The following is an 18312-nucleotide window of genomic DNA, read 5'->3' on the forward strand; positions in this document are numbered from 1 at the left end:
CAAAAAGCAGTAATCTGCTGTCACTCAAAAACACAATGTCCAATCTCTCCCAAACGTCGCAGGCATGAGTCAAGAGTCAAGCTCGGAAATATTTGATAAGCGATTTGTCAGTAATAGTTAGAGCGCCATCTAGTGGGATGACTATAATCATCATTGAATGAGATGAAATTTTAGCTCGTGGTTCTACGCATGAATTCCATCAATGTGACTTTAGTTCGGGTATAGGTGTTGGGCGTGGCGAGGGGTGTGAGGGCCCTCATAACGCTGCTTGCAGCTTTAATTAGGGCCCGAGCACTGAGAGTGCAAAGTTCCTATTGTATCTGCTCTGTTTCTTATTATTATTATTCAGAGGAAAAATGCCTTTTTGAGGGCTGTAACGTGCTTAAAAACTCATGACATTTTGCATACATGCCTGTTCTGGTGAAAAATCGTATATTTTAATGGTTTTACGTATGAGCATTGGAAAATGGCTCTGGAACGCCACCTATGCCTTGTTAAATAAAGCCCTATGAACACATAGTTTCAGCTACATGTATGAAGTCTAGCACAGCGGTCCCCAACCCCCTGGGCCTCGGACCGGTACCGGTCCGTGAGTCGTTTGGTACCGGGCCACGAGAGTTGAGGCTCAAGTGTGAAATGTATGGTTTTCAGGGTTTTTATCGGTTTTCAGCGTTATTTTGTTATTGCTTTTATCATTAACTCTGTTTTCCTGGGTCTTTTCACGTGTGTTATGAATAAATCTTCTTTTTTTCGGTACCGGTACTAGTTTTATTTTGTTGTATTTATCCGCGACACCTTAAAGGCCGGTCCGTGAAAATATTGTCGGACATGAACCGGTCCGTCACGCAAAAAAGGTTGGGGACCAATGGTCTAGCACACATATGTATCATGTCAAGATGAACAAAAAAGTCAGTGGGACCAAACCCAACAGGAAGTCAGTGTGACATTTTGTCTCTAATTTTGCCATTTCCACTCCTTGTACTACTCCTACTTGGGGTTTGGTGTTTTTATCTTCACATTTTGTTAGTGTCAACTACACAGCTGGACCGTATTAAATTGTGGAGCTTTTGAGTTTTTGGGATGTGATGTGGCCGTAGTGTGGTCTAACCCACCATGACAGATGAAGTGGCTTTTGAGGGGCCACAAAATGGCGCCACAGTGCCCCCTACAATATTTTAAAACATCAGCCCCTGCTCTGTGTTTCATCTATGAGCCGGAAACCTGCTAAGCTTATGGAAAATACAAAGATGTACAAAAAGGTGTATTGGAGCAATATCCCAAATCCAACAGGAAGTCAGCCATTTTAAAATTAAAGTGTAATTTTGGCGACATTTTCCCCTCATTTCAAGCCTCATACTTTGACATACTCCTCCTCAGGATTTCATCAGATCGACATGATCTCTGGTGCATGGAATCTAAAGACCTTTGTGATGTTAAATTGTGAAGAGTTTTGTTTTTGGTGAAACAGGGTTGTCATTTCGTCACGTAGAGTTTCTTTTTTTTTTTTTCTTTTTTTTCTTTTTTTTTTTTTGTGTCCCGTTTGGATCTATAGCCATCAGAATTGTTGTCTTAAGGCGAAGAAAGATGCCAAGCGGATTTATTTTACCAAGTGGATCATCATGGCCTTGCCATATTGGTCCATTTGATTGACCTTTATTATAATTATGAATTTATTTCATTTTCAGTTGTTACAAACGGGACAGACATGACTGTGGGATAGGACAGGGGGAAAGAATGAAAGAAAGAGAGGGAGAGAAAGGAAACCAAAGGGGAGAAGAGACGGTGAGAAGGGGGGGAAGAGAGAAGAAAAAAAAACAAACAAAAAAAAAAAAACACCTGGATCACCTGTATGGAGAAAAAAAAAATAGAAGAGAAAGCAAACAACAAAGAGCAACATAATAAGAAAAAATCACCATCACAATAAACTAGCTAGCAGTAGATATCAATAGTTACTAAATAATAAACTATATTGTGCAGCACGCAAGATAGACAGCGCACAATGTGCTTTGAGGCAGCAGCCAAGAAAGCTGTAGTCCGCGTCTGTGAATACCCATGTGTGCATACCTGTGTGGATCAGCATGCTTGCATTCCAAAGGTTTCTCCATGTAATGATCTGCTAGGGAGTGTGGGGGAGCCACAGCCCCGTCCTCTATGGTATGAAGCAGGTATGGAGGAGATCAAAACTCCAGACATCCAGAGCCCCCAGAACACAAGAGACCAAGGAAGACCCACAGAGGGGCAGCCGCGCCACTGTTCTAGTAAGAGCTGAGGAGAGTCCCAGATGAGGGCTCGCCCAGCAGCCGCGGAGCAGAAGCCAGGGGGAGTTGCAGTGACGCGTCACATGGAGTTTTCAATCACTCGCCAAGAAGCAGTAAACTGCTGTAACTCAAAGACACATTGACCAATCTCTCCCAAACTTCACAGGTATGATGAGAATCGAGCTCTGAAAAGTTTGGTATGCAATTTGTCAGCAATAGTTAGAGCACCACCTGGTGGGAAGAGGAGATACTATGTATATTATAGTCATCATTGAACTAGATGAAGTTTTAGCTGCTGATTGTACACATGAAATCGATGAGTGTGATATCAAATAGGATCTGCTGGGCATAGGTGTTGGGCGTGGCTTGACGCTCAGTGGTGTGAGGGCCCTCTTAATGCTGCCTGCAGCTTTAATTGGTAATTGTGTTTTATGACTTGGAACTTTTTGCAACCCACCAGCTAGTCAGCACCAGACGAAGAAGCCATGCCGTTCCCATGTTTCCATAAGGTATAATTATTCTGCATTTAATAATTCAGAGTGGACTGTAGCCCAGTTTCAACTGCTTCTAATTACCAGTATTGTATCTTTCATAGATTCTTAACCTTGCACATCTAAATGTAAGTCCAAAGTCTTCTTCTGTGCAGAAGCAATATCACACCTCCAACAGCAAAAACTGCTTACCATGTAACTCCACCCACTCAGTTTTGTACTCCTGCCTCCTAACACCATTTAATGTGCAGCTGGAAATCATGCTCTGCTGCTCCTCCATTGTCATTTATCTAGTCATGGGATGCCAGTTTTGATGTTTTCTATCCTTCCATCCACAAAGTACACAAGCAAGTTTGGCACCAGGAAGCCAGCTTTTGCTCTGTCATTTGCAAAATCCAAGTTGCCAGTTTCTCTGCATCTTGTCACCGCCCAGCGGCACGAGGTAAATGGGATGGAAACAAGTGCAAGATCCAAACCAGAAGCGAGACAGTGATTGAACAAAAACATTTATTTTCCTCACAATTAAACACACAAGCCAAATTAAAACAAAGCCACTACACTAGTGGGCGCATTGTCAAAACTAAGGCAACTAAAGGAAATCTAGACAGCTCTAGAATACAGCGGGTCAGCTGTGGCAGTGGGGAGGTGGAGGCTGGGCTGGGAAAAATGCTATGAAGAGACCGGGTCACTGTAATGAGAGGAGAGCACAGTCAGAGGAGCCCAGCAGTCAATAAGCAATCCTCCACAGTTAAACTGAGTTGCCTTTCTTGGTTTCAGGTGAAGGAGGCAGGTGAGAGGCGGGCTAGTTGGTAATGCAGTACCAGCAGCTGGTGGCCCGGGTCCAGAAAAGCAGGGATGACTGAAGTGAGAACCCCACTCCAGGAGCAAACTCTGAAGATAGGAAAAAGCAGGTACGTTTTCACACAGGATCTGGACAGAGCAATAACACACCACTGACTAACATGGGAAAGCAGATACTCAGGCGATGACTGATTGAGTGCGCAGGTCTTATATGCTGCAGGAATAATTGCCCACACTGTAAACCCGAATCAGTTGACTGAACTTAAAACATTTGTGGAAACTGATTACCTCAAAAGTTTTAAGTACACAAACTCATCTTTTCTAAGTATGGGGTACTCAAAATTTGTATTTATTGTTAACTTAAAAATTTTAAATTATATTTTTATTTTATTAATTGAGCTTTACTTAAAAACTATACACTTTAATTTTAATATTTTTGTGTTTTTTGTAGTTTACTATTTTGATCCAACACAATGCAATTATATTACAAACTAAACGCAAATTATATGATTATTAATTAAAAGATATTTATTTTTAAATGTTTGAGTGTAGACTAGTAAAAAAAATTAGAGAAATTCATTTACTTTACATTTTGTTTATTTAACATTTTTTATGGAAATGTAAAAACATCACTTAGTGTTTTTATAAAACCACTAACATGGACATTGGCACCATAAAGTGAGCATTATAAATTCAATGTAGAACATGTATCTTTTTATAAAATCACAAAGGACAACATCAGTCCTAATTGCATCTTTCTCAAAATACATAAATTCAAAATAAAAAGTCAAATACTAATCACTTTTGTTTGAAAAAGAAATGAAAAACAATTTTATAAAATGGGTACAAATAAAGATGATCATCTTCCAAATAACCAGAGCAAAGTTAGGTAAACTGATGGAGTTAAATCCACCCAAAGTCTGTAGTAAACTTAAAGTGCTTTAAATAAAGTGCTTAAAACAAAGTGTTTAGTAACAGAGTGCATGTCCTAACAAACATTGCCTTATATTCCTTCCAGAACTACTCTTTCAGCAACAAATCATTTTTAAGAGCATGTAGGCAGGGTTTCAGAGGTTTGCCGTCAACAAGCCCCATGAAGATTTTTTGGACAAAGGTAAATGTGTGAACGAGCTTCCTGGGGTAGTCTAAATGCAGAGCATAGATCAAGCCAAACAATAAGGCAAATGCATCTGCAAATCTGGGAATATCACGCATCACCAAGTCGCCTTCCACCACAACGGCCATGCTTGAGGAAGTAAAATGAACTGGACTGGTCTGGGAAGCGCCGTCGGTAACCACTGTGAGAAGGGCAACTGGAGTGTCAATGAGGGTCGACTCATCCAATGTGTCCGCCTGGAATAGACACAGTATCAATAAGTAAGGTTGGTTTGAGAGAATGTGACAAGCAAGACCTGTAATCTAGCAAAAAATTCAGCAGTGTAGTGGGTTACTTTGTAACGGGTTAGGGTACTCTTTTTTGAAAAATGTACATTAACGCGTTAGCTTCTTGCATTACATAATTAGTATGTTTGTTATTTTTCTAAAAAAAAATGACTTATGACTTTATCTCAAAAAGAAACTAAATCTTGACTTCAGCCTTGTTTTTGGGGCCACCTGCAGCGTAGCCGAAGTGCTGTGATACACCTGTGCCCTGCTCCTGACCCTGTGTGTGTGTGTGAGGGTTTTCTAAAGAGAGGGTATTTTGCTTGTACAATTTGGTAGCTGCTAGGGTATTAAATTGTATTTAAAAAAATCCATGGTGTTTTATCTCACTGGCAGAATTTAAGTGATGCAAAAATACACTTATATTACATGTCTTAAAGAATTCTGGGTCCTCCTCCCGCAGGTATACAGGAAGGGCACGAAGCACTGCAGTGCGTTTCACGTTGATATCAGGCGCCTCCTAAAACGGGAAAAGAAAAGTTCATTTAACGCAAAGTTTTCAGGTGTCATTCTTTGGGGAGAATACATGTTTATGAAACTGCATGACATGTGACTCTACATAATTTTGGAGACATTTCTTTTAAGACACAACCTTTCTGTCTCTTATGACAAAGAGTCTGTATCTTACTCATTTGACAAAAATCCTACACAGTATTTTAAAGTAACATACCAGATCAGAGCTGTAATCTGTATAAAACACAAATGTTCAAAGCAAGGAAAAATTGAGTTTTTATCAGTGAAACTTTTAATTTGTGTTAATTTTATCATTATCAATATTCACCTGAAGATCATAATGATTGAGAATGGTTCGCAGAGCCTCTGATATCTTGCCAGTCCGTGCAGCCTTCTGTCTGTATAGAGCCATAAGTCGTGGTGTGTGTCTGTCAAGTTCAGCGTAGAACTGGTTCCGCAGGTTAATGTTTGTGACTTGGTGGAACTCCGCACAAATCTAAAATAAAACAGGACAAAAACATCCAACATGAAGCCAAATTACTGACCTAATTTACATCTTATCATTAAAGAGGAATTGCCCAACTTCTGTCTAACCTTGTTTTATAGATGTCCTATGAAGTTTTCTTTTTTTCTTTTTTTCTTTTTTTTTTAATTGGACCCGAACCACAAGCACAAGTGTATCACAAAGCTGAAATATATTTTTGTTTGTTATCTATTATTTATTTATGTGTTATTTATTTATTATCTGAATCTGAAGAGATCTGCTGAACTTGCATTGTTTCATGTTAAACTGAAGAAGAAAAAAAAAATCAAAGCACAGATACCTGAGAGTCAAATCGCAGAGCAGGCCATTTCTCTAAGAAGTTCTTTACCATTGGGTTGTCTTGAACAATTTCATGGCGACGAAGTGCGAAGGTAGTCTGCATCAGTTTTTCAATCATTACTTTGTTGGGCTCAGTCTTCTCAACCTCATTTTTTATCTGGACTCTCATATCCTCCAAACTGACCTGATCTTCTCCTCTTGGAAAGTTTGGGAGGTAGTTCACCTCAGCTCTTCTGGCTCTTTTTATGTTTGAGTGGGGATGCTCTCCTTCAGGGTTGTTAACACTCCTCCTGCCAGCGTTGAAAGACACCTCCACACATCCAGATCTGGCTAGCTTGGTGCGATAATTTCCCATCTTGAATTCCTACTTCCAGGCTCTTTAAGACATGGATGAGTGGTAACAAGAGCTTCTGCTGCCAAACCGACATCTCCATCACTCGGATAGGCTTTGAAGATGTGCATCGCTGAAGCCATGGTCTCCAAGATGTTGTGCTTTTGGGCTCGAGTGTTTTCCAGACATCTCAAAGGCTCTATTTCCCTCCTCAAGGAGATGTTCAACTTCGTAAGAAAAGGTAGGTACTGGGAAAGTGTCAGGCCAACACTTCAGACGCTGAGCTAAAGGCACATGAGGAAGGATGTCTGTATCAGAACTTGCACAAGAACTGACATCACTTTCAGATCTCACTACTTTTAGTGTGCCCTTCTCCGGCAACTCTTGAATATCCAGTAGGCAGGTAAGTTGCCCATCAAAGTCGGGGTCTTCGTATTGTAAGGTAAACTCAAAGTCCAGCCTTGGGTTGAGCTTCTCACGGAGTATGGTGATTAGTTCTTCCACCGACTCAGGCCGCTTAGTTAGAGAAACCTTCACAACAACATCTGTGGTGAGGTGAACTCTCAGCAGGAACTTTTGGGATACTGCCATCATCCTATGAATAAAACAAGGAATGGAGATGATTTTTTAAAAAATGAATCGTCTCATATATAAAAACACTGTACATCATACCATTAACCTTATTATGGTCAGTGATAATTATATACTCAGCCATCATTACAGCTTTCAAAAATTTCAAAAGTACACTGTACATTTCATGACAAAATAAACACTTAGCATGGTAAAAAAAAACTTACAATTACTGCTGTTTACTTTGAGTGCAGTCTTGAATTCTATGGCCGATCATCCAACAGTCCAAAACATAGGTAAGAATTTCAGATGTTACAAAGTCACAGGCCATCATTCCATTTAGTCATGGTAAACAGTAACCCTCTTTTAGTTTTAAGTTTAACCATATAATCAACATTGTCTCACCATGTATAAATTCTGTTAAGTTGGAAAAAAAAAAAGAAAAAAAAAAAAGCACAGAATACATATGAATTTACACTGCAGTTATTTTAAAAAACCAAGCCAAACTGCGGGATAAATCTTTGCAAAGACACATTGTTATGCAATAGTACATAATACATCAGTGAGATACTTGTAATATTACAAAGAACTTCTACTTACAAACTACTTCTTTTACAGGCTGCTGCTTAAGAGTTAAGTTGCCACTGCTAGCTAAGTCACTTTTGAATGATGCTAATGAGAAGAAGAAAAAAACCCGGCCAAATAATGAGGCTGCTGTTGTAAAAACGCCAACTTTCTTGCGTTGGCAATGGGTCGTTAAAATATCACTAAGACACTTTCTTTATGTGCAATTCTTATTAAAACTGTGTTTTAATCGGTTAAAACTGTAAAACTGATGATATCATCGGTTTGAAAAAGAGCGCGAACAACAGCGAACAACAATTCACTACCTGGGTCTGTGCTGTTTAACACAACGGCGCATTCAAAAACAAGTTAATGGCTGCAACATATTAATATATTTGCTCTTTTACGGAAAAAATAAACATAACGAAGGTTCCGTTTTACTTACAAGTTTCTCCAAATGTGCTCTCCGGTCGCTCGAGAAGGTCAGCCATATTGAACAGAATTTTCTGTCAATGTCGTTCAGGTTAGAGAGAAAACGTCATGACGTCATGACGTACAAATGCGGAGCTCGAAAAAAAAACCATTTACTCAAAAATCATAATTAAAAAAGCAGTATTTACTCTTTAACTTCTAAGCCATGTACAATTATAACTGTTTGAATCGTTAAGAGAACAGAAAAGTTTTAAGTTTTTTCAACTTTGTGACGCATTTCAATTGTTGTATCCACAAACTTTATAAGTCAGGTGGACTGTTGGGGTTTACAGTGCATAGGTGGTCAGCCAGGAAGGAGCAACCGATCTCCACCCAAAGGAGGGCCACTCTTGGAAACCTACAGGTACCCACCCAGACCATGACACATCTATTATTGCAAATCAGTAACAAACCCATTTGGCACTGGGATACCACATTCACATCTCTGACTCTCTGACAAATGCATGAGTAGGCTTTTCTACCACCAAGTTGCCAGTTTCCCTTCCCTCTATCCCTCTTTCACAAAATGCAGCAGTAAGCTTATGGCACTAGGATGCCAGGTTTTCTTCCCTCATTTGCAAATGTAGCAGCAAGCTATACCACCAACAAGTTGGCAGTTTGTCTGCAGCAAAAAGCAGACACGAACCCCTCTAGCACAGCAAACTTTTGGCACCAAGATGCCAGGTTCTCTCTTCCCTAATCGCCCTTCAAAAAATACAGCAGCTCACTTTTCCACCACTCGATTGGCAGGTTCAGCCTTCTATCTTTTCACAAAATATAACAGTGGTCTGTATTGCCAGTCGGTCATTTGCAAATACAGCAGTGCACATTTGTTATGTTAGTGTTCGTTTTCTTTTTTTAAGGAAGTACATGAGAACTTTTCAAAGATTTAATTTGCTTCAGCAGTTGAAATTAAGCAGTTACAGTGTGCTGGACCCCAGTGTGAGCCAGTGGTTTGCTTCACAAATGATCGCCCTGTAAGCGGGCAATACAGTTTTATAGCGCAATAAAAACAAGTATTATTATGACTTTTTTCTTCTAAGAAATGAAGTAGCCAGTCCTGCAGTCACACGACTGGATCTTCTCCCACACTTTATCCACATCTGACCTCATCTCTCACCTGCTCCTTTTTCTGAAAAAAGATAGAGAAAGGAAAACAGCTCACTCCGTAACTTTGCTGGATTAATATTAGCTAGCAATTAGCAGCCTATTGAGTCTATTTATTAGGTATGTCTGGGACACTCTGTTCAGACTCCCTTGGCCCCCCAAAATTTCGCCCTGACCAGTTAAGCCCAAACACCCACAGTACTGGGGGCACTCGGGCTCAAGTGTTTATCTATGTTCAGTCTGTAGATGTGCAAAGCTGGTAGAGACAGACTGGCAGCTGGAACTGCAGCAAAAGGTGGTTCTACAAAGTATTGACTCAGGGAGCTGAATAATTATGCACACCCCACTGTGCAGTTATTTATTTGTAAAAAATGTTTGGAATCATGTATGATTTTGGTTCCACTTCTCAAGTGTTCACCACTTTGTGTTGGTCTTTCACGTGGAATTACAATAAAATTGATTCATGTTTGTAGCTGTAATGTGAGAAAATGTGGGAAAGTTCAAGGGGGCCAAATACTTTTGCAAGCCACTGTATCTGCTCGGTTTATCAAGACATCACATATTTGCAAAAGTGCTCAGACGTTTTTGGAGACGTCTGTTACCCACCTGCTCAATAGCTAGCCGGGAGGTTGAGGGTCATTAGAGCTGGCGAGAACAGAAAACTCCCGGCACATCGTTTTCAGATCCCCCGCAGTCTTTTGCTGCTCAGGTTAAACATGATATATAAGTCACTTACTTAATTTAAAAATGTTATTGTTTGGCTTTTTTCAGTGTTTTATTTGTTCGTGAGTAAATCGGTTTGGCTGAAATTAAAGTTATAGTTTTTACACAGCTGAATAAACGTCAAACAGAAAACTGATTAAACAGAAGTGTGAGATGATGGAGAATATACGCCAGTGACCTGTTATATTTTAGATAGCACGAGCAGATGGCTGAGTTTATTAAACTCCACGAGCCAGCCAGCTGATCCAGGTAACGTTGCCACACAGGTGTGTTAATGAAAGTCACAGGTGACCAGCTGAGAGCTGACGTCAATGATGTTTGTGTCTGAAAAGGAAGCTGAGGACACACTTGGTCTGATTGACGGACTACATTTCCCCATGCTGATCCTCTCTTCTATATCACATTTGTTGTCTTTGGTCATTCTGTGTGAAACTGTTCTGTGCTGAAAAACAGATGTGACACACAGATCACCTGAGTGTTCCTAAGGAACCCTGATTGTCTCCTGTTCAATACAACTGTATTTATACAGCACCAAATCAAAGAACAGTCGCCTCAGTTTGCTTTATACAAAAAGCTGGTTGGGGGTGATGGAGTTGTCATATGTTGTTGTCCAGGCGAGATCCTGATTGGCGGTGGGAGCTGTGCATCTCTGATCTTCCTCTCCTCATCCTTTGAGATGTCCAACTTTTGGGTCGCCCTCGCTTCCTGCTTCCTTTTTTGGATTTGCACTGACTTTGTGCAATTTAAGATTTGGGACCACATTTCCACTTGCCCTTACACCTGTAAGCTCAGGCGGTTACAGTTCACAGCTAAAATAAAATAAATTGAACTGATCCAGCAGAACTAACATTTTGAAACTGGATTTTCTTGGTTTACTGGTTAGTCAGCTGTGTCTCTTGTTGCCTGGCAACTGCTGACCCTGAAAGGGAGAATATTTTTGCCTTGCATTTTTGCACCGTGTAAGTACATAACGAGCAGCAACATACCAGTTATATTGCATATTTATGACACTGCCTCTGCAGGTAGACTCACCGTCTGTAGCTGCCCACAGCCTCCATGCTATCACCACTCAGCCATATCTTCCTCTCATTACACACGTCTTTTTATTTGGTACTGACTAGTAAAAACATCAAACTAATGAGGAGGATCCCTGTCATCTACACTAGTCTTTCTCAAACTGACCCTGTTATACCCATGGAAGCAGTAAGGATGTAGTCTTGTTTAGTTTTGTTAATGACACAGTGTAATGTGTCGTGCTGAGGTTGTGTTAAATCATTTCAGAAGCTGGAATCAGATTATCGTTTTTATCCTGACATGTAAAACATTATAAATGAAAGCCAGCAAACCTTCTTTACATTTGCCCGTACATGGAGCACACCTGTCATGTCATTTGACCCAGTCATTCATAAAGTAGTAACTTTAGGTAAAGTTTATTTCTAAAGCACCTTTATAGACAGAGATCACAAAGTTTTTCACAATAAAATACCAGAGCGGAAAAAAACCCCAGCTGGTCTGCAACTGGTGAGTCACCCACGTCATCGCATCAAAGAATGACAGAGAGAAGAAAAATAAAGCTCTTACTGAGTTCCTGCTGTCACTGCAGAACTTTCCCCTCTAATGGAATAAATAAAATCTCTGAACACTTCTCTGTAAGCTTTTATTTTGAAGGTTGAAACCGAAAGTAAAACTTGTCGTCACACCTGGAAAGTTAAAGCCATTTGCTAGTTTGTATCGAGTGGAGCTGAGTTGGAACTAGGTTATAGTCTCTGTCACAGGAGGATGAAGAGCTTCGTGCCCTTCCTGCTGCTCGTGCACGGTAAGAACTTTGAACCTGTCTATTTTTTGAGCCGTCAGACACACAGGTATGTTTCCATTAATATCGCTTCCATCAGCCGACGCGTGCGTAAATGTTGTCGTCGGTTGGACTTCCGTATAGATGTCTGCAAAAACTGTCTAATAGAGATCTGGGTTGGTTTAGGTCCCTGCGGTGGCATATTACATGATGTTGTAGATGCAGCAGCAGCAACAGTTACAGTAGACACACTGGCACCTTGATTAATATCACACTCAACTGACTACGTTTTATCCCCCCGCCCTGCTCAGCGCAAACACAATGCTTACCTGCGTGAAGCAGGAAAAAAAGAGAGAGAGGGCAAGAGAAAAAAAAAAAAAACACAGCTCCCAATGAGCTCCCATTTCAAAGATCAGGCTCTAAAAGTCGTTTCGCTCGCTATGTCTGGACTTCATTAAGTTTCTTGGAAACGTTTCATCTGAGAAGCTTCTTCATTTCTGGAGTCGCATCTCATGAGCCAATGTGTGCAAATGGCTGTGGGTTCTTCCACCCCTTCTATTACTCCTCTTTCAAACTGTCTTCTCTGCTCTTAGGTCATTTCATCTCAGTAAGTCACATGGTAGGGTGGGGCAAGGTCTGACAGTGGGTTCACCTGAAACCTTAGCTGATTGCGACCTACACCCATTACTGCACCTTGGGCTGTGTGATTAGGTAGAGGATCAACAGGGGGTTCGTGACCCTCTTGGGGACACTCCCATAGGGCTTAGAATCTGGGACTCACTACCATTTCTTCTTAGAAGAACCTTCTCGGATGAAACGTTTCAAGAAACTTAAAGAAGTCAGTAAATCATGTTTGTTCATACATAATTTGTATTCCTATGTATCATGTTGATAACAATGCAAATATTTGTAAATAAATAATTATAAATAAATAATTATAAGGTACATTAAGCAAAGCAAAAAAGTCAGATAAGCCAATCTTTACAGAATTCATTCTTCTTGCTTCCTCCACTTCCATACAATTGATTCATTAATGCTGAATTCTTTCTCAGCTGCTCTATTCCTATGTTGTTGCTGTATATTCATGACTAACCTCGTATTGTGGATGGATTATCTCAGTTGTTCTTCTGCATGAAGTTTGGCCCTTTTTCAGCATACTGTTAACTTTTATCGAGTGGAAAAATATTAGCGTTCATCCTCCAGCGTCACTGTGCTAATGTTTTGCTAACTGCTAGCTGTGTGGCTAGTTCTCACATAGCACATCATTATATATCACCTAGTCCAACTTCACTGCTGTTTAGTTTTCTGTCTTGGAATGTTGGAAGTGATAACAGAGCTGTATGTTTTAATTTTCTCAGAAATCTCTCAGTCAGAACATGGTGTGTTATGTTTAGGTTGAAACTAGCGAGCTAACTTCCCGATAATGCCGTTAAACTTAATAAATTCAGTTTTCGTGGATGCCTGGATGTTAAACTTAATTGTTACACCTGGTAAAGCAGCAACACTGATCATTTTATTGAAGATGAAAGAATTTAGACAGTTTTTAACTCTCAGTGATGCTGCAGTGATCATTTGACTTTGGGACCTGAAGAGGAGAGAGTTTAGGACTCAGATTACTTCATGAGGCTCTTGACTACGTTAGCCGTAATGCTCCTACAAACCATCAAGTGCTGCGGCTTTATAGGTTTCTAAAGTCGTACGAAAACAGATTCTGACAGATTTGAGTGGAACCGTAAGTTAGGTAGTACTGGATCCTCTGACATAAGTCTGTGAGCAGAGAACAGAACCTGTTCTGCTTTGATGGAGGGTTCCAGCTGCTGCTGGAGTAGCCTCTTCCTGCTCAAACATGAAGGCCTTCCAAGAAAAACTTGTCTGCATGGAGCAGATGTTTCTTTGGCTCTTGATCATACCTTTGAGCGCTGATGGAGGCTCCTGATGGGTTTCAATATGTTTTCAAAGGTTTCTAGTGTTACACACTGTGGTCATTACTGGTACTAATTTAAAACCTGTTGTTAGAACTCATCCCGACATGTGACCCACCCTGTGGACAGACTGAATGACGACACTCTGTTTCTCTTATCAGTTTCCCAGCATGCCTCAGGGGTGGAGGTGTATGAAGGGGAGGAGTCTGTCCTGCTGCCCTGTCAGGTACCTGTTAATGTTTCCAGTAGCTCCACAGCAGTGGTCTGGGACCGTGATGAGTTCAAGATCCCAACAGTCCACATGCGTGTGCAGAGCGGAGATGATATTCTGAACGATCAGAACCATCGTTACACCAACCGAACATCGATGAAAGCCGACGCCCTGCAGACTGGAGACCTCAGCCTCACCCTGAGGAACCCTACAGTCTCTGATGGTGGGACCTACACCTGCATCGTCCGCAAATATGGACAAGATCAGAGCAAGACCCATGTGCAACTGAAGGTCAAAGGTCAGTGTGTGCAATCAGTCAGTACTCAGTATGATGCCTTTAAAATATTGTCTGTCTGAGATGTTGTTGCTCTGAGCTCACAAATCATGACTGACTAATAATACACATTCCAAAACACTGACTAAAGGTTCCTGGGCACTTCATTAGGTACACTTGTAAGCTGCTCATTGATCTAAATATCTAATCAGCCAATGTCATGACACCAACTTACTGCACTTAAAACAACCTGCAGAAGTTCAAACTAACCAACATAATGGAGAAGAAACGATGATTTCAGTGACTTTATATGTGGCAATGGAAGTTTACAGAGGTCTGAAACACAGAAACACAGCACACCACACTTATCCACACCAATCACGTTAGACCAGAGCACAGACTCACTGGACAACAGAAGGTTGACACATGTTTACTGGTTTCTGCTGCAACATTCAGATGGTAGAGTCACAGTTTGGTGAAAACATCATGAAAGCATGGATCCATACTGACTTGTACCAAAGGCTCAGGTGTGATGGTGTACTGCTTTTCCTGAGACACCTTTGGCCTCTTAAATACCAACAGAGCATTGTTTAAACCCCACAGCCATGAGTACTGTTGCTGACTGTGTCCATCCCAGAATGACCTCAGTGTACCGTCCTCTGATGCTTCCTGCAGGATAACAAATGAGTAACAATGAGTTTGCTGCACTCAGAGGGCTTACAGAGTCTCAGATCTCAGTCCAACAGAGCATCTTTTGTCATGTGAAGGCTGTGTGCAGGCAGGAATAGGACCCAAAGTGCAGACTCACGGCAGGCAAAAGTGTACTTCAAAACTCAACTTTTATTGCTGGATGGCAAAACGTAACAAAAATCCAAATAAACTTAGATAAGCAGGCAGCCGGCGCGCGCGCGCACACACACACACACACACACACACAAAATAAAACAGGAAACATAACACAGACTGAACTAAAGACACAGACTCACATGCAGGCACTGCAACAGAGGGAACAAAGACATGGGCCCAGGGCAGACAGACACTGACTGGACACGAGGATATAGCAACTAAGGATTACACAGAGACATAAACCATAAGACATGACTCTGAAACCAAAGACTAGAAATGATAAATAATATAATAAACTCAAAAACCCTGGGTCAACGACCCAGGCATCCTAACATCTTTGGTATGTGCTGGAACAGAAGAGTCACATGATAAATGTGCAGCATGTCTGTGATGATGTCACATCTGAGCCATTAACAAGCAAAGGAACAGGATACCAGCAAAGTGTACCTAATAAAGTGTCCAGTAAGGCTCTGTGACAGTGGCTCTGTAATGGTGTGAAAGAAAAACTGAGAGATGTCCAAGTGTCTCCAGCAGGGGGAGCAATCTGACTTCAACACATATACACTCACTGCCACTTTATTAGGCACACCTGTTCAGCTTTTCTTTAATGCAAATATCTAATCAACCAATCACATGGCAGCAGTTTAGTGGACGCTAATAAAGTATCTGGTTAGTAAAAACCTATCATCTTTTCACTTATAGGTTGCTGACATCTTGCTAGTTTATCAGGAATGGCACATCTCTGAGCTGTAGATTGTACAGTCCGCCAGCCCACACTTTTGTCATCTGCTGTGAATTCATCATGTTTCATGTTCAGGTTTCTTCTGTTCACCACAGAGCGGCCTCCGACTTGGCTCTGGGCTCTCTTTGTTGTCCTGGCTATCTTGGCTCTCCTGGCTGTCAGTGGGATCGTCATGTGTTATAGATATAAATGGATCAAACGCCCAGCAGGTATGGTAGTTTGGTTTGTTGTTGGTTCTTTAAAGCAGCAATAAAAAAACAAACAAAAAAAACAAACAAACAAAACTCACTTTTGCAGGGATCTAATGAAGAATTCCCAATACTTATGAAAATAATCATGATTATCATTTTGATCGGGGTTGTGCATTATACACATTATATACATTGTACGATAAAGCAGCACTGGACAGGCAGTAATAAAAGAATGATTATTTCCTCATCGGGGCTTTGTGGGCACTCATTTCCCTGCAGAGGAAGCTGGAACCAGATCAGGAGAAGCTAGCTAATGTGAACGTGGCTAAATGATACATTGTTCATAGTTCTACATCAGTCTAAGATATGCACAGTTGTGGCTTGATGCTAATTTGAAACGCTTGAGATTCTAGATGATAATAGATGATGATGATAGATGAAAATCTAGAAGAATAACTGTATCATAGCGCAGATACAGTTATTCTTCTTTTTCTGTCCTTCATGACTTCAGCACTAAAACAATCACACACCTGCTCTTTGAGGTCCTGGTAGACTGATGTGTTGGTGTTGTGTGCACATGTCATGTTCTGCTCTGTCTCCTCACAGACAGCCAGGTATTGATGGTGGAGATGTTGGAGGGAGACCAGAAGTCTGTCCTGCTGCCCTTTAAGACCACAGAGGATCTTCCCCAGGACGCCACAGTGGAGTGGACACTCACTGACCCCAAACACATGCAGATTCACGTGTATGACAGTGGAAAAAATCAGCCGGACAAACAGGACGAGGTGTACCAAGGCCGCACAGAGATGAATGAAGAGCCACTGAGAGATAAAGACCTCAGTCTGAAACTAAAGGAGCCCCGCGTTACTGACACCGGAGTCTACACCTGCACCGTCAGCAGCAAGGATGGAAGCCTCCTACTTCAGAAAGTGGTGTCTCTCACTGTCAGAGGTGAGTGGAACAGCTTTGTCTTCTGGGTTCTCCACAAATCTGAACAAACCGCTGCTGACACATTGGCCCATGAATGAGGGGGCGTGAACCAGTCAGATTAAGGGCTGCACAAACCTCAGAATGAAAAAAACAAACAAACAAAAAAAAATGTGGGATAGCTCAGCTCTTTAACTCGAGAATTAGATGTCCACACTGCTTCCTTCTTCTACAGATCTTAACATGTGGCCATACTATGTCAGGTCTCCATGGCAATGTAATCATGACAAAAAACGTTATCAATAAATTTACCACTGTCAATATAACAACACAAATGAATTATAAGTGCGTTATTAAAGAATACAGGAGCACTAAATGAGGCTGCAGGAATCACAAATGCTCAGAAGTTTCACACTGTAAGTTTCTGCAGGTGTGACAGAATAAATCCAGAAGACTAAAGAAAGCAACGCAGCGCCACAGCTGTTTGTGCAGCCTCACACATCAACACACATCAGCTCAAAGTCAGAGAAACACTGAAAACAGGAGCTGCTGGTTACACAGCAGAGGACATGATGGAGGATCCACCTCACTGATGTCTGTCTGTCTCATGTTCTGCTGTGTTCTCCTCTCAGAGAGCCAGATGGAGACGGTGGAGGTGACAGAATGGAACAAGTCTGTCCTGCTGCCCTTTAAAACCAAAGATGACCTTTCTCAGGATGCCACGGTGGAGTGGAGACGCTCAGACTCCAAACACAGGAAAGTTCACATGTTTCAGAGCAGCCAGCACCTTTCAGGTGAACAGGACGAGATTTACAGAGGTCGCACAGAGATGAACAAAGAGGCGCTGAGAATCGGAGACCTCAGTCTGACCCTGAAAGACCTCCGACTAACTGACAGTGGAGTTTACACCTGTACTGTCTACAAAAAAGATGGAGCCATCCTGAAACAGAAAGTGGTGGTGCTCAGTGTCAGAGGTCAGTAAGCACATCACAGAGGCTGTCATATGTTGTCATTTCCTGTTGTCAACTCTCTAGACTCCATTGACTGTATGAAAAATATGAATCTAGTGTCTAGCCTTTACTAGACGAGATAGCTTTTGTCTCCTGAATCCAAACTGGAAGCTGGTTCCATAGAAGAGGGGCCTGAAAACTGAACTGGTTTTTGCAGCTGCACTTAGGAACACATTTAAAGTTTTAGTAATTTCCCGGACTGACTGACCATGAGTTCTTAAAGTAATGATGGACTGTCGTTTCTCTTTGTTAGCTGATTGGTTCTTACCATAATATGAAATCTAACTGTTGTCAAACACTGCTGTCAGCTGTGTACCAACCTGACCTTTGCACAACATATCTGATGGTTAATAAGGCAGATA

At 41.3% G+C, this 18312-nt stretch overlaps 1 protein-coding gene across 4 annotated transcripts in view; it reads left to right on the forward strand.

Annotated features, from left to right (window-relative positions):
• Positions 1 to 11744: 11744 nt before the first annotated feature.
• Positions 11745 to 18312, forward strand: part of LOC113009796 (uncharacterized) — a 37984-nt gene continuing 31416 nt past the window's right edge. For all 4 annotated transcript variants that reach the window (XM_026148365.1, XM_026148375.1, XM_026148355.1 and 1 more), the window contains exons 1-5: positions 11745 to 11851; positions 13911 to 14258; positions 15918 to 16031; positions 16620 to 16964; positions 17573 to 17914. In XM_026148365.1, coding sequence (XP_026004150.1) covers positions 11815 to 11851; positions 13911 to 14258; positions 15918 to 16031; positions 16620 to 16964; positions 17573 to 17914 — 1186 coding nt within the window. In that variant the 5' untranslated portion in view covers positions 11745 to 11814. The remainder of the gene's footprint in view (positions 11852 to 13910; positions 14259 to 15917; positions 16032 to 16619; positions 16965 to 17572; positions 17915 to 18312) is intronic.

The sequence above is a fragment of the Astatotilapia calliptera genome, chromosome 3 (genome assembly GCF_900246225.1).
Source record: "Astatotilapia calliptera chromosome 3, fAstCal1.2, whole genome shotgun sequence".
Taxonomy (NCBI): Eukaryota; Metazoa; Chordata; class Actinopteri; order Cichliformes; family Cichlidae; genus Astatotilapia; species Astatotilapia calliptera.